At 35.1% G+C, this 24,797-nt stretch overlaps 1 protein-coding gene across 3 annotated transcripts in view; it reads right to left on the minus strand.

Moving 5' to 3' along the window:
* The window catches only part of Cfi (complement factor I), a 35,555-nt gene extending 11,988 nt beyond the window's left edge, over positions 1–23,567 (minus strand). The window contains exons 1-8 of one of the 3 annotated variants that reach the window (XM_048813733.1): positions 23,372–23,567; positions 15,979–16,258; positions 13,841–13,994; positions 10,984–11,165; positions 8,716–8,784; positions 8,218–8,328; positions 3,173–3,193; positions 819–854 (exon numbers count right to left, since the gene is read on the minus strand). In XM_048813733.1, coding sequence (XP_048669690.1) covers positions 819–854; positions 3,173–3,193; positions 8,218–8,328; positions 8,716–8,784; positions 10,984–11,165; positions 13,841–13,994; positions 15,979–16,258; positions 23,372–23,428 — 910 coding nt within the window. In that variant the 5' untranslated portion in view covers positions 23,429–23,567. Of the gene's footprint in view, positions 1–818; positions 855–3,172; positions 3,194–8,217; positions 8,329–8,670; positions 8,785–10,983; positions 11,166–13,840; positions 13,995–15,978; positions 16,259–23,371 lie in introns of all 3 variants that reach the window. The other 2 variants (XM_015484638.2, XM_048813732.1) reach the window with 2 other exon arrangements.
* Positions 23,568–24,797: the final 1,230 nt, after the last annotated feature.

The raw sequence follows: 24,797 nt of genomic DNA on the forward strand, positions 1-24,797 counted from the left end.
ACAAAATTAAAAAAAAAATATATATATATATATACATATATATATATATATATATATATATATATATATATATTAGTTGTAGGTGGACAAAATACCTTTATTTTATTTTTATGTGGTGCTAAGGATCGAACCCAGTGCCCCATGCATACTAGGTGAGCGCCCTACCACTGAGACACAAACCCAGCCCCCAACTCTTAATTATTTGGGGCATACAAAGAGGAGATAGGCCCCCAAGGAAGAGAAGTTGTAAATGAATGTGGATAGTTTTTTTTTGGTCTTACCTTTTTTTTTTTTTTGCAGAGTTGTAGCTCAAACCTAAGGCCTTGCACATGCAAGTGCTCTACCTCTGAGCCATAAACCTAGACCTGGTCCTACCGATCCTAAAATCTAGGTAGGGGGTATAGTGTGATGGTGAAAATCTTAAGTTTTTGCTTGGACTTTTGAAATAAGAGAGACCTCATCCATTAAGGACTGTGAAGTGAGGTTGGGAAATATCTGAAAATTAATGTTACTATGTGTAGAAAATAAAGAGCTTTGTTTAAAATCTCTCTAGATTGATATCTGTGACTTTGAGATCTAAGTCTTTCACTCATTGGTTAGTTTAAAATATTGTTAATTAATTTTGATGCCTGGCAATTCGAAGTTGAGTCTTACATGAATTTCATTTTTAAATCTCCGTAAAACAGGGGACTATTTTATTATTCCCAATTGTATTTGAGGTTCAGTATCTCACCTAAGATTATCTAGCTAATAACTGACATTAAATTGCAAGCGTAAACCACTGTACCACCAGTAAAAAAAATATAATGTTAACTTACCAGCATTCATATCTGCAGTCAAAATTTCTATTTCATCTATGATAAGACAAAAATTTTGTTTTAAAGTTATTTTTGTTTGAAGTTATTTTTATAGAGAAAATCAGATCATTAAAATCATTTAAACTTTTATAATAATTTTATCTTAAAATTTGTCCTCCCTTAAAAAAAGGACTGTGTAGAAAGATTCTTCTCTTTTTGTGCATAATAAGGTGCTTTTTTTTTTGGTAACAGAGATTGAACCCAGGGGCACTTAACCACTGAATCACATCCCCAGTCCTTTTATTTAATATTTTATTTAGAGATAGGGTTTAGCTGAGTTGCTTAGGGCCTTGCTAAACTGCTGAGGCTGGCTTTGAACTCGAGATTCTTCTGCCTCAGCCTCCCAAGCTGCTGGGATTATAGGTGTGAGCCACCATGACTGGCAAGAAGGCACTTCTTACAGGGGAAATGTACACAAATATATCTCATTGGTTTTAATACTAGGTATTGCTAGCATTAGGCATCTGGAATGCAGAAGTCAAAAGGGGAAAATAAATTCATTTCTTCCTTAGACTTTTACTTGAAGCTATTCAGGATTTTTCCCTCTTCACTCTGCCATTCTAGAACATTCCATGCACAGGATTATTATTTCTTTGGCCTGAGGATCAGAAGGCAGATTCCATCTAACACATTACTCCACTTTGGATGAGGACATGACAGCATAGCCCAAGAAAGCTATGTGACTTTCCTGCAGCAATCCCAGTTCTTTTCCCTAGATTTCCCACATTCTCTTTGGGTCAGGCATACATATTTTGTTATGCCACACAACTAAATTGTTTTCTGGGGAAAGAGAGGCTCTGCTCAGGAGCATTCATAAAAGCACCCTTATGAATTATAAAAGACTCAAGAGGAAGGTAGGGAAAGTCCAGTGTAGCTGAGATATACTGGGTATTGGAAAAGCAGCACAAAACTTCAAAAGGAAAAATGTAAGAAAAATAATTATATCTTTGGTAACATAAAAGCCAAGGATCTCTATTCAACAAATCTCACCATGAATTAATGGACAAATGGGTAATAGATTGTAAAAGGTGAACATGTCAGAGAATTTTTTCAGTTATTTTGACAATTCTTATTACATATCTAAGTATGTTCTTGCCCCAAATTGAACAAATTAAAAAATTCATATTCCATATACCATAAGAAGTATTTTACAGAAGGTAACTCAATTGTTCCTTGCAGAAAACACCTACTAACATTATACACATTTTACAAACTGATATCATGGCAGAGTATTCTATGCAGTGATTTAAGAGCAAAAGATTAAATGAACACATAGCATCATGGAAAGATCTCTAAAATGTAATGCTTTCAAGAAGAAAGGAAGAATGAATGAATGAACGAATGAAAAAATATGAGATCCATAACACAATGTTATATGAGTTAAAAATGTATACTCATGCCAAATTATATTGTTATGTTGTGTGCATGTGCAAATATGTAACAACAAATCCCATCATTATGTACAACTATAATGCACCAATAAAAAATGGGGGGAGGATGTTATGCTCACAATAACAATGCACATTAGAGAAGAATGCTACAAACAAAATGACATACACTTTAAGTCACATTAAAATGTTTGACTATGTAGGGAGGAGAATGGAAGTAAGGAACAGGGATAAAGCCAGAGAGGGCCTGGCTGGAACCAATGATGATCATGTTCAATGAACTGAGGAGTATTGTCAACTCATTCCTTTGCCACTGAAGTCCAAAACTAGGAAGATAAGTGGCAAAGAAAGGAGGATGGGGAGGAAGAAGGAAAGGAATGAATCAGGGGGAAAAAAAGAACAACAGCTTCAAAACCAGTAAATGAAAAGTGAGAAGTAACAGAAGGAACTAATTGAGAATAGAGAGGGAAATGGGTAATCTTGAGCTACTTTGTCTCCCAGGAATCCTAAGAAATTCTGAGGAGGACCATGAACTTTTGGCATTATGTGGGCTGAGGGCTTGAGTCATTTTATCTGAATACTTAATAAAAGGGTGGCCCCAAAGAGCTGGAGGCTTTGGGGACATCTGCTTATGTAAATGAACATATTAAATCTTCTCTGGTGTCAATTTCTTCAGAACTGCCTTGGTTTTGAGAAAAAATTAGAGTAAGAGAAAAAGGTGTTTGGCAAAGGAGAAATGTGCAGGGAAAGTCCACTGTGAATGGTTTTCTGGTGAGCAGTCCATGAGACTGAAAGTTTATCACACTAAACGAACAAAACCTCTGTGCCAGCCTAATGTTAAAGTTGGATTACTGATGACACAATAGATCCTTAGTTTTATTTCAATTTTTTAGTATCTCAAAATTTTAATAAACTTTTTTTTTTTACCTTGAGCCTTGGGTACGAAGCCTAAAGAAAAACAAAAAGCAAAATAAAAAATATTTACCACAGCAAAGGATAATTTTTAATTGAGAAAAAAAAACACACCATATTATTATATAACTATCTCTCTATATATTATAACATGTATAAGGAACAACTTATTATTCATCTGTAATATAAATTTTCTATTATAAAAATAGATTTACCTTGAGTTGAAGGATGTTCAGCTCTTAAAAGCAAAATAAAAAACTCACTATAGCAAAGACACCAGTTTCATTTGAATAAAATATACTCAAATCATTATTTCAGAAATAGGATAACAACTGATAATTCCTAGTTATAAAAAATTAAGAAAAAAAGCCAGACAGTATGCCATCTTACTTTTAATTTTAATAATGAATAACAAAATTTTCATTTTGCATTTAAACACTCACCAATTTCACCCAGCAAGGAAATCATTTTAACTTGAATTTTAAAAAGAGATTAGAATTTGAGATCCATTTGAACACATACTCAACAGCAAACTTACCATTTAATATAAAATTTGTAATTGTTTTAACATATTAATAAAAGAGGAGCTTTTAAAAGATAAGTGCAATCAAAATATAATCCAAACCTCCCTTGATTTAGTGATTATGACCTGGCCATTTGAAGTGGAAGTTTATGTATATATTAATTTTATATCTCTGCTCTCACTTCTCTTTCTTAGAGGGGAACATTATGATCCCTAATGAACTACAAAAGGCACAGTTCATCCCAAAGGATAAACTGAAGGATTAACAATGACAGTTGACTAAGTGTAGTTTTGATATTGATTCAAGAAATTTATATGACAATAAGCTTTATATTGTAGTTACTTTCTTGCAGGAGGATTCCTCCCCCCACCCCCCCCAGTAAACAAATTGTGTCCCTTGACTTTAGAGTTTAGCATTTTAAATTGAAGGAGGGGGAGGGGAAGGAAGAGAAAGAGAGAAAGAAAAAGCCCAAACTACTCTCACAATAAAGAAGGGAGATGACACTGTAGAGCCTCATGATTCACTGTCCTACCTGAAAAAATTTTCTTTCTTCCTCTCTCTATTAAGGATTGAACTGAACTTAACAAACATAAAGGCACTTCTGCCCAACTGCTTATATATCCTTTAAAAGAAATCATATGATTTGAAATCCTAAAAAGGATATTTCTTTCCTTTTTTAATACTGGGGATTGAACCTAGGTACTCTATCCCTGAGCTACATCCCCAGCCCTTTATTTATTTTTACATATTTTTTTATTTTTTATTCTGACGCAGGATCTTGCTAAATTGCCAAGGCTGGCCTCAAACTTACATTCCTTCTGCCTCAGCCTCCCCAGTTGCTGGGACTACAAGAATGTGCCACTGTGTCATGAATATTCTTTCACTTAAGAGCTGATCTCAATGGAAAACTAAACAAAATCTCGGTAAGTCTCATACTAGCATACCAAATAATGTCAAAATGTAATTAATATCAACTCATTTATTTACACATTATTTTCAACATTTACTTAATTTTTATGTGTAAGACACTTGTTCTGGGACATTTGCAATGTAAAAATAGATTCTATTTTCAAGATGTCTACTGTTAAAAGAGAGAGAGAGAGAGAGAGAGAGAGAGAGAGAGAGAGAGAGAGAAGGAAACAGTGGAAAGTGCTTCAGTGTTGTGCTGATGCTGCTTTGGACCAGTCTAAAGAACTCATTGTACCCAGCCAGGGTTTCCCGGCTCATGTTCCATATCAATAGCTTGAAATCCCTCATGATGGAATAATTATACCACAGAAATTGGCAAAAGCTATATAAAACTAGGCACTCTACCACTGAGAGGGAAACAAAGCTCCCCTCTCCCTCCCCCTCCCCTCTCTCCTCCCCCTCTTCCCTCCCCCTCTCTCTTCCCCCTCTCTCCTCCCCCTCTTCCCTCCCCCTCTCCCCTTCCCCCTCCCTCTCCTTCTCTGAAGCCAGTTGTTAAACATTAACAGCATGGATAAGTTCCATAAATGGGGTGCATCCACCCTCCACTGCTCATTTACCTTGAACCCTCATCCAATCAACTGGCAAATCTACTGGCTCAACCTTTAAAATATATCCCTAATCTGACTGCTTCTCATCATTTTTGTTCCTACCCTCCTGTCCTGGTCACTCTCATCTCTTCTCTGCAATGATTTCCTAATGAGGTCCCCATTTCTTCCCTTTTCCTTATAGAGCCAAAAGCCAGAGTAAACTTAATTTAAAATTTAGTCAGATCATTTCATTCTGTTCAAAGCCCTTGTTCCACTCTAACAGGCCGTAGTTGGTCGGTTCAATACCTTCTACTCCACCTCTCCACCTCTCCTAGAGCATCTCTCTTAATGTCTCCCTACCATCACCTGTACCATCTGTCACACTAGCCACCTTGCTGCTTATTCCTCAAGCACACTAGGAAAGTTCCTGCTTGGAAACACTGTCCTGTGTGTTGCAGTGCCTGGAACATCCTTCTGTAGGCTGCTCCACAATTTCCTCCACATGATTTTCTTTTTTTGGTGCTGGGGTTCAAACCCGGGGCTTTGTGCATGCGAGGCAAGCACTCTACCAACTGAGCTATATCCTCAGCCCTCTCCACATGGGTTTCTAACAGTAACTTCAGTGAATCCTTCTCAGGCTACCTTACCTAAAATTTCAAAACTTACCCCCAATAGTTTCTACCCTCCTTCCTTGCTTTACTTTTCTTCTTAGTACTTTTTTATTTTACTTATTCTCTTATTTTATTGTCTTGCTTCACCCACTGGAAGGTAAGATGCATAAAGGGGCAGGTATTTTTAAAATGTCATTCACTATTGTAACCCTAATATCTAGAATAGGACCTGGTACACAGAGTAGGAACTTAATAGTCACTGAGTAAGTGATTGAATATAGTCACTTAAAGAGATTTTTTTCCTCCAGAAAGCATTGAAGAGAATAAAAGTCAGTCTGTGTCATACAGAACAAGTATATGATATTTTTATCATTGGAGGTTGTCCTAAGTTTGTCCTGACGTTGTCAAAACTCATCACTTTGAAACTTGATAAATAAAGGGAGAGGTTTAAGAATTATCCTGCTTTTTGAAATAAGCCAATCCCAAAGAACCAAAGGCTAAATGATTTCTCTGATATGTGGATGTTAATTCCCAATAAGTGGAGGGTAGGGAAGAATAGAGGTACTTTGGATTAGACAGAGGGTAGTGAAAGTAGGGGAGGGGGTATGGGTGTAGGAATGATAGAAGAATGAATTGAACATTATTAACCTATGTACATATATGATTATATGACCAGTGTAACCCTACATCAGGTACAGCCAGAAGAATGACAAGCTATACTCCATTTATGTATGATGTATCAAAATGCATTCTACTGTTATGTATAATTAATTACAACAAATAAAAAATAGAAAAAAAAGAATTATCCTGCTTTTTTAAATGGAGGGAACTAGAGACCATTATGTTAAGCAAAATAAGTCAAGCTCAGAAGGTCAAGGGTGTATGTTTTCTCTCATATATGGGTGGAAGGTTAAGAGGGAAAAGGAAAAGAAAGGTGAGGGCTTATCTCATGAAACTCAAAAGGAGATCAAGAGAAGAAAGGGACAGAAGTGGGAGGTTGGGAGGGAGGGGGGAGTGCTGGGGAGGGATATTGGCCAAATTATACTGTTATATTGTGTACATGTACAAATTCATAACAACAGATCCCATCATTATGTACAACTACAATGGACCAATAAAAACTGTGGGGAAAAAAAGAAATAAAAAAATCATCCTGCTTTTCTTCTATGAGTTTTACATTTTACGAAAATAAAATGGCTGATGAAGGAAATTTTTTTCTTGTATAATCTCAGTAAATAAGTATAGGAAGAATGTTAAAATTAGAAATTGACATTTTATAGCCCTTACTGATAAAGTGTATGTAGGCAACAATTACTAAGTATGATAAAATCATTAGGTGAAAGATTATGGAGGAACATTTTAATGGAGACATCAAACTTATCCAGGGATTGATCTTAGCATTACTAGAAGATATACAAGAATACAAAAGCCATTAAGAATTTTTGCCTAAAATATTAAATCCTGCATCTAACCAAGTCTCTGTAAGTCCAGAATAAGGACTATCCCATAAACAAATGACCAGCTCTTCTTAAAAAAAAAAAACAATAGTATAGAAAAAAATTGGGAGAGGAGATGGGATAGGTGGCTTAAAGAATAAAGGAGACCTTAAAGTTATCGCTTGAAAAGGTCAAAAACAAATGCAACATTCGTGTTCTTTTGGATCCTGATTTGAACACATTAATTTGAAAAAGACATTTTTTGAGGTAGGAAAATTTGAATATGGCAGTTATTAAATATTGATAGAGAATCATGGAGGTTATTAAATGATAGGGAACCATTATTTTTAGGTATACTAATGAGAGAATGGTTTAATATACATAGTGTTTTCATTATTAGATATGCAAATAGGTGAAATGAGATGATATCTGAAATTTACTTTAAAATACTTCAAACAAACAAAAAGCTGGAAGACAGATGAATAAGACTTCAAACTATCAGTGTTGCAGCTGAAAGATGCATCCATAGGGAGCCATTTTAAGACCATCCTTATTGTGTATGTGAGATTTTTTTTTTTAATAATAAAATATTCTGAAATGACAAGTAGATATTTACTAGGTAAAAATATGAGGTAGATCTTCAAATGCTCATTCAGTAATGTTCTTATTTTTATTAATTATGTACTATTAATATGTTAATTAACACATTAATTATTATTATGATATTATTAATTAATCATACTAATATTGTCACTATTATATAATATAATATTATTAATTAATTAATATAATATCATTACCATTATGTTATTAATGTGTTAATTATTATATTATGCTAATTGATATGTTAATTAATATGTTGATGTACTATTAATATGTTAATATTAATAGTTAATGTTCTTACTGTTTAGTAATGTTAACATGTTACCAAAAAAGAATTTCAGAATCTGCGGATTCCGTAATGAAAGAAGAGTTATCACAAAACTAAATTACCTTCACAACCGACTTCATCTTCTCCTGTAATGCAGTCCAACTCACCGTTGCATTTATACTTGTTTGGAATGCAAACACCCGACTTACAAAAGAAACTGTCACCACGGCACCCTATACAAACACAAGTTGGAGAGGTTCCTTCATTTCTTAAAATTGGATGAGGTTGTGCATGCCTGTATAATCCCAGCAACTCAGGAGGCTGAGGCAGGAGGATTACAAGTTGGAAGCCAAGCTTAGCAATTTAGTGAGACCCGGTCTCAAAATACAAAATAAAAAGGGCTGGGATGTAGCTCGGTGGTAAAGTGCCCCTGGTTTTGATCCCTAGTACAAATGTAGAAAAATGAAAAAAAATAAAATGAATGAGTTCAACTTATCAATTCAACAATAAAATTGTTTTTACCTTTTTAGCCAGAAGAATGAATCAGAGTATTTAAAAGCTAGATTTATGTCTACCTTTACAGCACAGCTCATCGCTTTGATCACCGCAGTCATTAATACCGTTGCAGGCTTTCTGCCGAGGAATGTATTTCCCATTCACACACTGAAAGGACTCATCTGTTGGAGAATCTGTAAATTTCATTTTTGTGAAATTTAGTTATGGAGTTGTGGCATAACATCCTCATCTCTTTTTTTTTAGGATAATGGAGTTGTTAAGATAAATCAGACCTCAAAAAAGAAAATCAGACCTCAAAAAATACATTTTAAAATATAAAATGTATTAGTAATATCAACTTAGTATACATGACCAATAAGGAAAATAAATGCCAAAGCTGGCTTATAGTGGCCCTTTCTGAAAACCAGTGTTGACTGTGGAAGTCTGTAGTCTTGAGATGGGTGTTCAGGAGTAGGAGCACTAGCTGAAATGGCAAGTGCTAGTGCTCCTGCATTTCTCTCCTGCTACTACACTAACCCACCTCCACTCCCAGGACACATGGGCAGTGCCATTTACATTTTTTAGCTCATTTTTTATTGGTGCCTTATAACAGTACATAATTTTGGACACCATTGTTACATATTTGTACATGTACACAACTTAATTTGGGGTCAATTTAATTCCTCAGTATCTCCTGTTTCCCATCCCTCCACCTTCCCCAGTCCTCTTCTTCTGCTCTACTGACTTCCCTCCTATTTTCATGGCCCCCACCTTTCTTTTTTTTTTCTTCTTCTTGAGCTTCCCACATATGACAAAACATACAACCCTTGGCTTTCTAATTCTGGATTATTTCATTTAACACGATGCTATCAGGTTGCATCTATTTTCTGCAAATGACATAATTTCATTCTTCCTAATGGCTGAATAAAATTCCATTGTGTGTGTATATCACAGTTTATTTATCCATTGATCTGTTGACAGACATCTAGGCTGGTTCCATAGTTTGGCTATTGTGAATTGATCTGCTATAAACATGGGTATGCATGTATCACTGTAGTATGATGACTTCAATTCTTTTGGATAAATACTGAGGAGTGTTATAGCTGGAACATATAGTGGTTCCGTTTCCAGTCTTTTGAGGAATCTCCATATGAATTTCCATAGTGGTTATGCTAACTCACAACCCCACCAATGGAGTGAAAGTATTTTCTCCCACATCCTTGTATTTTAACTGCTATTCTAACTGGAGTGAGATGAAATCTAAGTGTAGTTTTAATTTGCATTTCCTTGAATGCTAAAGATGTAGAACATTTTTTTTCATATATTTATTGGTCATTTGTATTTCTCTTTTTGAGAAATGTCTGGTTCATTTACCCATTTATTGATTAGGTTATTTGATTTCTTGGTGGTAAGGTTTTTAATTTTTTTTTTTTTTTTTTAGTTGTAGATGGACACCACACCTTCACTCCATCTATTTATTTTATGTAGTATCAAGGATGGAACCCAGTGCCCTACACACTGTAGGCAACTGCTCCACCACTGAGCCACAACCTCGGCCCTGGTTTTGGGGTTCTTTATATATTATAAATATTAATCTCCTGTCAGAGGTGTAGCTGACATTCTGTAGTAGAATTCTCCCACTCTGTAGGTTCTCCATGTTCCTAATTGTTTTCTTTGCTGTGAAGAAGCTTTTTAATTTGATGCCATCCCATATGTTAATTCTTGGTATTATTTCCTGAACTTCAAGAGTCCTATTGAGGAAGGATATTTATATTTATATAAATATATAAAAATAAATTTAGTATTATTATTTATTTATATAATATATGTATTTATATATATATATATATTTATTTATTTAGCACTGAAAAGGATACAGCTTTGGTTTTTAATATCATAAATGGCCAAAATATACCAATGTCAGGATGGAGGAGCAAAGCATCAATGACTGTCTGGAAACTGAGGTAGTGATATGGTCACTTAAACATCTTAAAGGAATGTATATAAGCCAGAATTATTTTTTTCTCTTTCCATAGTTTTATTGGTACATTATAGTTGTACATAATGATGGGTAGGCTGGAATTCTTGAAGGAGATTTTGTTTTTTTCTCTTGCTTGACTGACTTGTATTGCTATCATAACTTTAATCCACACGTTCAAGGAAACAAAGAGGTGTCTGGCAATTTTCTTCCCATATAGGAAGGTGGAGGCAAGTAATATTTGACAGGAATAAGAAATGACAGGAGAAAATCACCAATTTAGGCTCTCCCCAAACATGATACGGTCCATATAATTTGCCTCAATGACTGGTATCAATCATTGACTTATTTATTTAGGCCCGGTATGAACAATCTTGAAGGAAGTTGTAAAGTATCAGGCAAGTACTCCACCAACCTGAATTCTGTGTGTAACACACCACGCCAGCAAGTCCCTCGTAACGCTTGGTTTTCCTTTTGGCAAAAGTACATTCGGTCAAACTGGTCTCTAATCCATGACAATGGACATGCAGACATTCAGTGGAGTTTATGTGGAGATATTCAGGAATATAAAACCTTTCTTCAATACTTAAAGCACCTCTGCAAGTAGAATAAATAAAACACGATGGTAGAACAATTAGTATGTTTATATATAGTCTTATACTAGGAAATAAGGGCCTAGGGTAATTTCCTCTCATTTTTAACATATGAGTTACAGACTGGGCAAGACACTTAAATTCTCTGAGCCTCAATATCTTTACCTATGAAAGGGAATATGACTGCCTCAGCGAGTCTTACAAAAATTAACTAAACTATCAATTTAAACGGATTAGCTAGGGTTCAAAACATGACAAGCACTCAGCAAACATTGGCCTCCTCTTCCCTGTTTCTTATAAAGGAAGAAATACTCCTGATGTTTCCTTTCAATTTGAGATGCATTGTTCCCAGACTCTCTCTTTTGTTTGATTTTTCTCTGTGGGAAAGGAAGTAGATTACTCTGATTGGAGGATTTTAGAAATATAATCAGGCCTGGTTAGCTCAGCTTTTCACCTGTTCCTTTTGGGAGTTTCTTTGCTTGCCACATTATGCAAGGCTTACCTGGTTGGTTCCCTTACTGCTTAAGATTTGGAAATTAAGTTGGTTTAATTCTAGCAGATTCATTTGCTTTTACATTAAGCTACATCTCAATTCAGCCTCAGCAGTATTATGGTGGTATTCTGTCACCTATATACCAGTGCTGGGATGTCTGAATTTGTTCAGAATTTATGCAGAGAAGAAGCCGCCTAAGTTACCCAACATCCTAGAGATGATTTACAGTGAACTCTTCTTCCAGACATTCAGTTGCTCCTTGCTTCTCTTTAGAAATGAACGAGGAAACTAGGTTCAAATTTAAAAGGTGAGCCAAGATGCAGTAGACAAATGGAATAAAAAATAAAACAGAAATGGCAGTTTAAACATCAGACTAATTAGAGTGAAAGGCACAGTGAACAAGGAGGATTATTTTAATTATTTCAGATCCCTAATGATAATAGTAGTCATGAAATTGCTCCATGACAACAAGAGTCATTTCAAACACTTTGATAAGCAAATAATCTGAAAAGCCTCAAAAACCTCACAACCTAAGAACATCTAAAAATACTACAAAAGTATAATAAATGCTCTCAATGAGCTCTTAAGGAAGTATGGGAAATCTCCCTTAGCTTAAATCAGAGAAGTCTATCCATGAACTTATACAAAACATGAGAAAAATAAAATACTGAGGAATCAAAGCTGAGAGAGTTTACCATTAGGTTGACCCACATATGTAGGTAAAATGCATGTTGGTGTTGCAAATCTGCAGTATCCCATGGTTCAATTTATAATAAGAGACTCTCCATAATGAACTAGCAAGTGTAGTTTAGGAAGAAAAAAAATGAGTCCAGAATGAAATGTGAGATATAAGATGGAACAAACCTAAAAATTGGTATAAACTTGAAGTAAATCTGAGTGAGCATCAACTAAGCAACAATAATAATAATTTCTTAGTATATAATGATGGTGATTAACTTCAGATGCATATAAAAATAAGGTGGAATTAAATATTGGCAATTTGATGGGGTTTCTAAGAAGGTAAGGAATTCCTAAGTCAAGGATTTATGGTATAAATTCAAAGCTAACCACTGAAGAAATAAAAATAGATTGCATAATTTACAAACCAAGTACAAGAGGCAAGGTGGAAGATTTAAAAAAAATGTTGAGGGGCTGGGGTTTATAGCTCAGTGGTAGAGTGCTCGCTGAGCACGTGCAGGGCTCTGGGTTCGATTCTCAGCACCATATAAAAATAAATAAACAAAGGCGTGTCCAACTACAACTAAAAAATAAAAAAATAAATAAAATAAATGTTGGCATAAGATTATCATCATACAGGGATGTTCTCTGACCACAATGCAATATTTAATAGGAAATCAAGAACAAAAACTTAACTAAAAGCAAATTAATATGAATATTTGGAAAGTTAAAAAAAAGAATATGGGTCAAAAAAGAAAATATATTGAACTTCCTTTGAACTGAATAATAAATATCACTTGTGAAAGCTTATGGCATACAGATAAAACATTACCTAAGAGATAAATTTGTACCTTAAATGTTTACATGAGGAAAGCAAGAAAACAAATGATCGAATTAAGTATTCAGCTCAAGAAATTAGAAAAAACATAAAGGGGACAAAAGTCAAAGATAACAGCAAAGGGGGCTGGGGTTATGGCTCAGCGGTAGAGTGCTCGCCTAGCACAGGCGAGGCCCTGGGTTTGATCCTCAGCACCACATATAAAATAAATAAAATAAAGGTATTGTGTCCAACTACAACTAAAAAATAAATACTTAAAAAAAAAGATAACAGCAAAGATTGATGAAGTTGACAATAAGGAAATGAGAGACCATTTACAAAAGGACCAAACAGACAGTTGATCAAAGAAGAAAGAGAAAAGACCTGAACAATATTGGATGAGAAAAAGTGGTCATAATTCTACATGAGCAGAGATTAGGCAGTAATGACTGTGAAATTCACCAAGGGTTCAATCCAGGTAAGTAGGTCTAAAGGTGCTCTGTGCTCACAGCAGGATGCCAAGTGCTAGGCAAATGTGAGCACATTTAATCTTCACCACAATACAGTGAGGTGGGTAGTTAATCTTCTCAGGTTACAAATAAGGAAACTAAGGCACAGAAAGATTAGGTCATCAAAAAGCAAATAGTTGGAACAATCAAATCAGCCCTGAGAAAAATCTACTAATACTCACTGCTGAAATCCAAGGTCAAGGCAGGCCACGTTGGCTTCTCTTAAGCCCCAGCTGCTTTTACATAGGAACATTTTCTCATCTTGGTCTACTAGCTTTACTTCAACAATTCCCCTTGAATCTGTACTTCCATAATTTAAGGAAATACTAAATTTTCCTATAACAAAAAAACCCAAAAGGATGAGCAATATTTAAGCTTCCACTTTTTCTCTTTCAATGAAAAAGAGCCTTTACAATATTAAAATACCTAATTTCAAATTGACTTTGGACACCATGAAGATTTTAATAAATAATCAGCAATGATTTTATGAGTGCTTATTATGTGTCAGTGCTTGCACTACCCAGTTATACAGAAGATCATTAAATCATCACATTGGCCCTATAAAGAAGAAGCCCAGCCAAGTGTGGGTTTCATTCCACACCTGGAAACCCTGCTATTCTGGGCACTGAGGTGGGAGGATTGCAAGTTTAAGGCCAGCCTAGACACCTTAATAAGTCCTTGTCTCAAAATAAAAAATAAAAAAAGGGCTGTGAATGTAGCTTAGTGATAAAGTGACTCTGGGTTCAATCTCTAGTATCCTAGCATCACACACACACACACACACACGCACACGCACACGCACACACACACACACAAGATTAAGCCCATATTTATCCCCATTTTTCTATATGAGGAACCTAAATCTAAGAGAAACTAAGCTATTGGCTATACCACAGAAATTGCTCTATTCTTACTCTGAAGTCCACACTCTTAGAAGACAATTAATGAAAGTAAAGAAAAGGTTTATGTATTCTCAAAATACTTAAAGCATTTAATACCTCAAGAGAAGAAAATATGACACTGATAAAATATGGTTGACTATTTGCCATCTTCCTCTCCAATGGATAATAGAAATGGGCTCAAGCAGGGAATATTTTCCTCCTTTTCCAGAGGACTTTACTATCTTAACTCAGCACCATAAAATTATATAGGCCACTGTGAGCTGGTGCACACCACAGTGCCTTTGAAAATAACGTTTTGCCCAGTGCAGTGGATGCACTTGTTGTCACCTATTGGGAGCTGAGGCAGGAGGATTGCTTGAGACCCAGAGTTCAAGGCCAGCCTGGGCAATATAGAGAAACCCTGTCTCTTAAAATAAAAAGAAGAACATTTTAAAATTCCTTTGTAAGTTCAGAAGTATCAGTAATAACTTGATATCAGAAGGAAATGAGCCTCAGTTTTGTTGTTATAGTTAAAATTTAATGAGCACTTTATGTACCAAGCACTGTCTGAAGAGTTAGCTTTACATGCATCATTTTATTTAATTTCCACAAGTCTTGTGACTTAGGAACTTCTGTTATTCACATTTTACAAGTGAGGGAACTGGGGTCCAGAGAGATCACACAGCTTGTCAATAACTGAGGTGGGGCTTGGAGGAATTTGAAACTCAACCTGATTAACTGTGAGATCCCTAATCTTTTTTCTTTATTTAATCCCCGGCCCCCCAGGGAAACGGGGACTGAACTCAGGGGTACTCTACCACTTAGTTGCATTCTCAGCCCTTTTTATTTTTATTTTGAGGCAGAGTCTTACTAAGTTGTCAAGGCTGGCCTTGAACTTAATGATCTTCTTATCTCCGAATCACTGGGATACAAGTGTGAGCTGCTGCACCTGCACCTGCATTGAGATCCCTAATCTTCAACACTCCTCCAAGTGTATATGGTGGGGTCCAGGCTCCTCATTGCACTAGGCCCCTGATGGAGTGTAGACCTGTCAAGTTTGTCAGTCGTGTCTCAAGCTCCCTTGGAAAATCAGGATTCTGGATAGGGTTGGGGGTCAGATATTAGAAGAAATTATTGAGGCTGAAGGTCCAAAGGAGGAGCTGAGGACTGACTAGATTACATGTCAGTTTTGCACTGGGTTCTGAACCAACTGGACCGCCCTGGGAATAATCCCTTTAACCAAGTAGAAGCAAGAATGGGGATGACTCTAAAGTACTGTGCAGCTCAGCTACTATTGAATTAGTCACCTCAATTACTATGGAAGGTCTAGAAAATTTTGAGTTGTCATAATATTTCACAGGAAAGTGTTTTCTAATAAAAAGAAGGGTATACAGTTGCCTTCATATCACAGAATAACTTGACAACTAGGCTTTTCCAACCTTCAGCTCTGCATGTCCCATTATTTAAAAACTTTGCCGCTGGATGGAGACATTCAAAACTCTTTTGATGACAGTAAGTTGGGTAGCTTTTCCCATTAGTCGAACACACGGAGGTGCCATTCTTTGGGCATTGGTAAGGGAGTTTACAAGCACAGATCCCATCAATGCACTTCTGCCATGGTTGGCAGAAAACTTTATTGCAGGAGCGATGTGTGTATTTTTTCAGTAAGCACTTTTCCTCCACCAGATCCTCTTGAGATGCATCTGAGGTTGAAGTGAGCTATAAAACACAAAATAAACATTAATTAAGCAACTAACTAAAGGCTTCTGTTTGAAGATGAAGAAGTCAAGAAAAACAACAAAACAGATCACCCACTGCACAGATGAGGATGGGACAAACCTAATTTCTAGCCCCAGTTAAAAGAGCGTTATATACCTTTGGGCAAGCTACCCTTGTAAACGTGAATTTCCTCCTCTGTAAATAAGGGCAATAATTCCGATTTTAAAAAGTTTAAATAACATGTGTACAATAATCCAGAAAATTCCTTGAGCAATAGGATTCTATATTTTGCTCCATGTAGGGGTTGAAGGTAGGTCCTGGGCTGTGCTGCTGACTGAATAAATGATGCTAGATCAGCTTTTCTCTCCAATCAGCAGTATTAAAAATATTAATATACATATAATGTATATCCTTGTCAATACATGTTGTTATCTGTATTTTATTTTATCCCTGTTAAGTAGTGTATAGTTTTAACTGTACTTAAAAGTTTTCAACTAATCATCCACTTTTTAGTCTACCTTGCTTTTACATCCAACAGAAAACTGGCACTACAAATTTTTAATTTTAAGGGGTATTCTTCAGTATTAATCAGATTGTTTCTTAGCCTTTCTGTCACCGATTAGGGATTCAATTTTCCAGATTGTTAAATAAGATACTATATATCTATATGTTTTCCATCCTCTAAAATATATATGTGGTTGTCTCTACTCTCATTATCTTTTTGGCATATGTTTCCACATTTTAAAAAAAACTCTTTATTTTTGTGAATTTTTTCTGAGGAAATATAAACACATTATATTTAATTCACCAACATTATTTCTCAGCTATGGATTTAATACATGTTCTTAACATATAGAATCAATGACTGAACACAGATGAGATACAAGGTAAAACAATGAATGAATGTTAGGATAAATACTATGGAAATTATAAGAGAAATGATAGTATAACATATAGAAATGTAGATTCAGAAAGGCACATGTGTTGAAAAGGGGAGTCCCTTTTGAAAATTATTATGTTGGAATGATAAAATAAGTATCCCTCTTTTCCCAGGATCAGAATGTTGTTGGAAATTGTAGGAAGACAGACACATGTGCTGGCAGATAGGGTGGGCTTTTGTACTCTGATCTCTAGTCTCTGTAAAAACTGGAAATATTGTTTTGGGAAATCATTGTCCTAGTTCTTGGTCTTTTTTTTTTTCGTAATAAATATGAAGTGTCTGAAACTTTGTTTATTTTTAATAACATTTAATTGATTTTTAAAATAGGTAATATAGAAAATGTTCTGACAGGTTTAAAAAGGTTCCTGGAAAAGTTATATTTTATTTCTTCCCTTATCCTCTGACCCATCAATTCCCACCTGAGGCAACCACTTACCAGTTCCTGTGTCTTTCCAGAGATAGTCATGTATATGTGAATTCATATTTTACTCTCCAATTCCACTCACTAATACCAGTGCAATGTTTAACCAGCGTACTAAAAGGGATTTAGATTGTTTTCAATGTTTTGCAATTATAAATAATGCTGTAATGAATTTCCTTATACAAACATATAATTTCCCACATATGATAAGTATATCTGTCCCATACTTAACTGGGAGTAAAATTACTAAAGCAAAGGAATGAACAATTTTAATACTGAAAGGTATTGCCTAATTTCTCTCTACAGAGGTGTTTTATGTTTGTTTGTTTGTTTGTTTGGTATTGGGAAATTAAACCCAAGACCTTGCATATGCTAGGCAAGTACTCTACCACTGAGTTACATCCACGGCCCTTTTTAAAAATTTTATTTGGAGACAAAGTCTTACTAAGTTGCCCAGGCCGACCTGGAAGTTGTGATCCTCCTGCCTCAGCCTCCCAAGTAGCTGGGATTACAGGTGTGTATCACCGCACCTGGCTACAGAGACTGTTTTAATCTACATTCCCATCATCAATATATGAGTGCCTATTTCCTGTGCCATTAACTACAGAGTGTACACCTTATTGCACTTTTTTATCTTTGCCTATTTGATATGTAAAAATATTATTAGAGTATACTTCTATTTGCATTTTCCCTATGAAAGTGCTCACATTTTAAGAGATTTTTATTTATTTCTCCCATGCGAACTATATCTTTTGTTGGTATAAATTGGATTTTTGTTTGGTAGGAATTCTTTATATATTAAGGAAACCATAACTTTGTCTGGAATATAAGTTGTCAAAATTGTCTACTGACAAATGGCAAGCCTAGTATATTTGAGTGGCAAGAGGAGTACACAGAGGGATCTTGCCTCGGGAGTAAGAAATAATTAGGTCTAGATTAAGCACTGTTTTGATGCTACCTAAAAAAGCAAAAAGCAAGATGGGGAAAGGATCAACCTGTTTCCAAGTAACTAAACTGCATCCCAGAATGAAGCTTAGTGTATTTGTAGGAACAAAAACAAATGCAGCACCAAAAACATGAAATTCATATCTCATATCTAATTAAAATTACTAAAAATGCAAAGAAGCTGTAAAATATGGCCTATAATGAGGAAAAAAATCAATAAATTGAAACATACCCAAAATTCTAAAAGAGATTTTAGAGTTAGCTGGCAATGATATTATTATAACTATATTCATACATCCAAAAATTTAAACAGAGACATGGGAGATATGAAATATCCAGTTGAAATTTTAGGGATGAAAATTACAATATCTGAGATTAAAATGATACACAGGAGGGAAATAACAACCGATTAGACATCACAGATAGCTAATTTAAAGACATATCAATAGAAACTATCCAGAAAAAAAAAACAACAACACAGAAATACTGTGGTCTTGGCTGTGATTTTTTTAATATGACAACAAAAAGCAGAGGCAATGAAAGACAAAATAGAGAAGTGGGACTACATCAAACCAAAAATCTACTGCACAGCAAATGAGACAATCAACAAAATGGAAAGACAGCATACGAGATGGGAAGCTGGTGTGGTGGTCAGGATGTGGAGGCTGGAGGAGTCCAAGTTTGAGGCCAGTCTCAGCAATTTAGAGAGCCCTATCTCAAAATAAAGACGAAAAAGGGCTGGGGTGTAGCTCAGTAGTAGAATGCCCCTGGGTTTAATCCCCAGTACCATAAGAACATACCTAAACAGCAGAAACAAAACAACAAAAACAAAACTACCTCCTTCAAGTGAGAGAAAATATTTGCAAACCATACATCTGATAAGGGGTTAATACCCAAAATATATAGGAAATTTATACAACTCAATAGAAGAAAAACAAATAACTGATTTTAAAAAATGGATAATAAGCTAAATAGACATTTCTCCAAAATAGGCAAAACAAAATGTGGCCAACAGAGATATAGGTGCTTATGATCTGTAATTATTAAGTACATGAAAATCAAAACCACACACCAGGTAGGATGGCTATTATCAAAACAACCAAACATCACAAATAGTGATGAAGACATGAAGATAGGGAACTCTTGTACACTTGTGAGAATGTATGTTGTACAGCCACAAGAGGGAAACAGCATGAAAGTTCCTCAAAAAATTAAAAACAGAACTACTATATGGTTTCATGATTCTGCTTCTGGGCATATCCAAAGGAATTGAAACCAGGTCTTGAAAACGCACATCCATTGTGGCTTTAATCACGATAGCCATGACATGGAAGCAACCTAAATGGCTATCATTAGAGGAATCAAGAAAATGTGATACAGACATACAAGGATGGGATATTAGCTGGCCTTGAAAAAGAAGGAAATTTTGCCATTTGCAACAACATGTGTAAATCTGGAGGACATTAATCAAAGTGAAATAAGCCAGACAAAGAAGGACAAATACTACATGATAACACACTAGGAATCTAAATAGTCAAACACCTAGACGCCAGAGAATTGTGGTTGCCAAAGATTGAGAAACAGGAAAGTACCAGTCAAAGGGTATAAAGTTTCAGTTATGCAAGATGAATAATTCTTAGAGATGTGTACAGCATAGTACCTTAATAATACTGTACTGTATACTTGAAAACTTGCTAAGAGGAAGATCTTTTGTCAAGAGTTTCTCTGCCTCTGTCCACCCCCTCTTCTCTCTGTGTCTCTCTCTCTCTCTCTCTCTCTCTCTCTCTCTCTCTCTCTCTCTCTCATACACACACACATACACACACACACACACAAATAAATAAAAAGAGTGAGAGAAAACTTTTAGATGATGGCTATGCTTTTGGTGTATACTGTTCTAATGTTATCATGATGTATACTTTATGTTCAAACTTATCAAATTTATGTGTAATGATGAACTGAAGCTTTTGTGAGGCAGAATAAATCTTTCCTCCTGGTAGGTATTTTGTCACAGTGGCAGAAAACTGGCTAACAGTCTTAAAAAGACATTAGCTAAAATTTGCAGGAATCCAATTTAACTTGGGAATGAGCATCATCAGTTGCCTTGTTTCAGATGAGCTGGCCTCTAGCGGTAAGCTCCAATTTCACTCCAATTGAGCTCCTGTGAAATGAAGCCTAATATTCTAGAGAAGATTTGGGAGTCCCTGAGGGAAACAGTTACTTCTTAACTTTCAATAATCTTTCCCTATGTCTTTGCCCAAATATCCCCAAACATTATTTCAGGGAGGCAGATTGAGACCTGCTTTTCCATCTCCACACTCATATGCCTGTGAGTAAACTCTTCATCTTTTGTAAAAATCATTATTTCAGTAATCAGTAAACTGCATAATGGGTAAAATGGACCTGGTGGGATGACATTCTTACTTTAATATCGAGAGCAATTCAATTCTATCTCACTGCCAGTTCACTCTACTCACTGAAGTAATCCACCTCTATCAAGGTGTTTTGATTTTTAAAGAGGGGAGAGGTGCTTTTAATCCTCTAGGATGAAACCTGCCTCCAAGTCTTAGAATAACAAAAATTTCTCCAGATGTATATATTTTATTTCATTTTGAAAACATAGGCATATCTTTAAACTATTTGAACACATTTAGGTTGTCTTTATATAAACTCCTTTAAAAAAATGTCTACTTCCCAGAAGGTGGTATAAAAAAATTTACTTTCTTTCATAAATTAATATTTTAAGAAGTTCTGAAATTTTCACAAATTTGATACCTTTCTTAAACTGTATTTCTTAAAGGATTTATTTTTGGAAGACTTTAATAATATTAAAGTCTTTTTCTTTAAGTGAATATTACTACAACTTATTATTTTTAACTTGTTTTTGTTCCAGAAATCAAAAAATGGACCTGAAATACTTCTTATTTTCAAAAATAAAATTTCTAATTATAAATACACATATTTTAATAAAATAAATAAAAATTTCTGAATTCTGAAATTTAGAAATATAGAAATTAGAAGATAAAATCACCAGCAATTCTGTTACCCACAGATACTGTTAACTATTTTATAATATACATTAACTTTTTAATTGTCATATATAAGTAGTTATAAGTCCGCTTGTGTATGTCTATATATCTATGCATATGTATGTATGTGTATGCATTTTTTCTATAATAAGAAAGACTGTAGTAGGGATTTTTATTTTAATAATTATATATCATTTCAATGGCTACATAATGGTTTATTTATGGATGTACAATTATTTTAATCAATTTCTATCAAAGAGTATTTATTTCTCTGTTCTGTGAAACACTGCAATGATGATAACACATTTTGGAAGTTACAACAAATGTAAACTGTATAATTCTGATTTCTTAACTAGTTTTCTTTAAATTATATAGTTCTGATTTCTTAACTAGTTTTCTTTAAATAGTTGCTTCTACAAGCTGGTATTAAAAAAAAAATGTTCTTGGAATATTATCTCAAAGTGCTTTGACCACAAAAGCTAGCATTCACCAATTATATATAAAATAGTGTCAACATTTTTAAACTTAATAGACAACTCCCCAACATTGTCACAACGTGTCATTTCAGTTTTAACTTCCTTAGTAGCCCACAAAGCCTTCCCTCCGATCAGATGGGTAGATTAGCAGAACCTGGTACTTTGCTGCTTTCCTATGGTTGGACCTGCTGCTTTTCCTGGCTGTAAGGATTGGAAAGCATCACTTTTTCTCACCAAGGATCAAATCTAATCAAGAACTATAGGTTTCACTCAGATCCCACATGATCCATAATCTCTTTCTGACCTTTAGCATTTGTGATTTGTCCTCTCATTAAGTCTTTTGCTCTGTTTTTATAATTTTGGGCAATTAAACATATACAAATGGTTCAATTTATGAATTTTTGACTTTCTGATGCTACGAAAGCCATACACATTCAGGAAAACTCATTACTCTTCCTTGGGGTGGTGATATATAGTAGAATACACTTGTGCAGTGCTGGGCATTGGCAGTGAGCGGCAGCTCTCAGCCAGCCAAAGCAACCACAAGGCACATAATGCTCTATTGGATTTCCAGTGTTTTTTGGATATTGTGCTTTGGCAACTCATCATGTCTACAAAGTGTCCATCATTTCAGCACAGTACTCAGTAAATTACATGAAATATTCAACACTTTACTATAAAATAGGCTTTTTATTAGATGTTCTTGCCCAACTACAAGCTAATGTGTTTCCAGCACATTTAAGGTAGGCTGGGTTATACTATGATGTTCAGTTGTATTAAATGCATTTTTTACTTATATTTTCAAATTATGATGGGTTTAATCAGGACTAAACTTCATCATAAGTAAGGAGTAAGGATATTCCATCTTATGATATTCCCTTTTCTTGAATATTCAAATTTAATTTAGATTTCTTATTATTCTCATGTTGACATATTTACATCTTTCTATAACTTTGCTAAAAGGCTATTGAACAGAGGTTAGTCTTACTATTTTCCTAGCACTATGCCTTACATATAGAAGAAGCATGGTATATGTTTATTGATTTAATATAATGACAGTAAACTATAGCCTTGTATTAGTAAAATTCTTGTTCGGTTCACTGTCTACGTGCTTATCCAAGCATATAAAAAATGATTTTCTTAAAACTTTTAACAAAATATTAGCATAAAATACTTGCTAGTTACTATTTACTAGCATTCTTGGTAACCAAACTATGCAATATTTAAGTCCAAATCAGATCTTAAAATTTTCTCTGTTTTCATAATCTTTAAAATAGATTATATAAATACTGAGTTACTTACCTTGCAAAAACTTAAGTGGAAGCACAAAAGTAACAAAACAACATGAATAAGCTTCATGTTGGAGGTGTCCAGGGTCTATGTCTCTGCTGAAGACTCTTGTCCATCCCAGAGAGTCTTTTGAAATTTAATTTTTAACCTCTGAAAAAATATTTAAAAAGAGCAATCCTCCTAAAGAGTTTTGTACTTTTGAACCCAGAAAGAATTTGGCTAAAATCCAAAGAGTTTTACCGTAACTGAAACCAAAAATGGCCTTCCTAGCAAATAGCTGAAGGAGGTGACCAATAGAAACTTCCTCCTCCAGAAGGGAGTGATTGCCCCACCTTGTTAAAGACAAATGCCTCACTTCTGTTTTCTGGGGAGACAGAAACTACACTGGAAGCAAATTTCTTGTTTTTTGTAAAATAAAAATTTTAATTTTTTTCCTTAAAGACATGAAGATGGAAAAATAAAATTTTATCATATTGAAAACTATGCAACATACAAGCAAAATTCTCAAAAACACAACTCTTTTATTATGTGTTTATTGTGTTGTGACCAAGTTATATTCCCTAAGCACTGAAAACCTTTTGAGACAGAGCTTGGTGTATAAGAATATTATTAGGGATCAATACCTGTAGAAGGAAGGGTGGGATAATAAGCAGAGGAAGAACTTCTATGCAGCTTCAAAAGAGCTTTGGCCTGCTGGTAGAGCAAATGTGTGATCTGTTAGTGTCCCTGGGTCTGGCAGAAATGGAAGGGGCTTTATATCTTGATTTTCTTGGGGTATAATGGTGACCTGATGTGGGAACCAGGAAGGGCATACTCTAAGGTGAGGCAGTTCTCTGTAGCTGAGGAAGACCCTGAGGGATGTGATAATTCTTTGCTGTCAGGAAATGTCTTTTTGCTGTGCTGAGGATTGAAATCAGGGTCTACCACTAAGCCACACCCCCATCTCTAGGAGGAGGTGTATTCCAACCATACTCTTCACAGCCAGGTAGCAAGATTTTCTTTGAAGAGGGATCTAGAAACTAATTTCTGTATCTTTGAAAATCTTATACCTTTTAGATCTACTTTTCATATATATTCCAAGAGTGTCTCTTTCAAAATTCCTGTGGCCCTCTTTTCCTGAAAGGAAACTTAGAAGAAGGAATTAGTGGAAAAAACTATAGGCCCTGCTCTTGCAGTTGATATTGGGCTACCATTGATACTCATCCTCTGTCTCCTCTCTATCCATTCCAGAGTCCCTTCACCTTTGCTGGTTTCCACCTTTGCTGGTTTTAGTGGCTTACCTGATGGTATAATCCACAACCTCTTCTAGGAGTTGTCAAAGTCCCTGGGTAGTATTCTTTTCTCAGACCAAATTGCTGTTACTATTCCTTTACTGTCACAAGAGTTACCCCAACAGATCAGGTAGATTTCACACGTATTCCTTCCTGCCCTAATTGTA

This window comes from Marmota marmota, unplaced genomic scaffold (genome assembly GCF_001458135.2).
Source record: "Marmota marmota marmota unplaced genomic scaffold, marMar, whole genome shotgun sequence".
Lineage (NCBI taxonomy): Eukaryota > Metazoa > Chordata > Mammalia > Rodentia > Sciuridae > Marmota > Marmota marmota.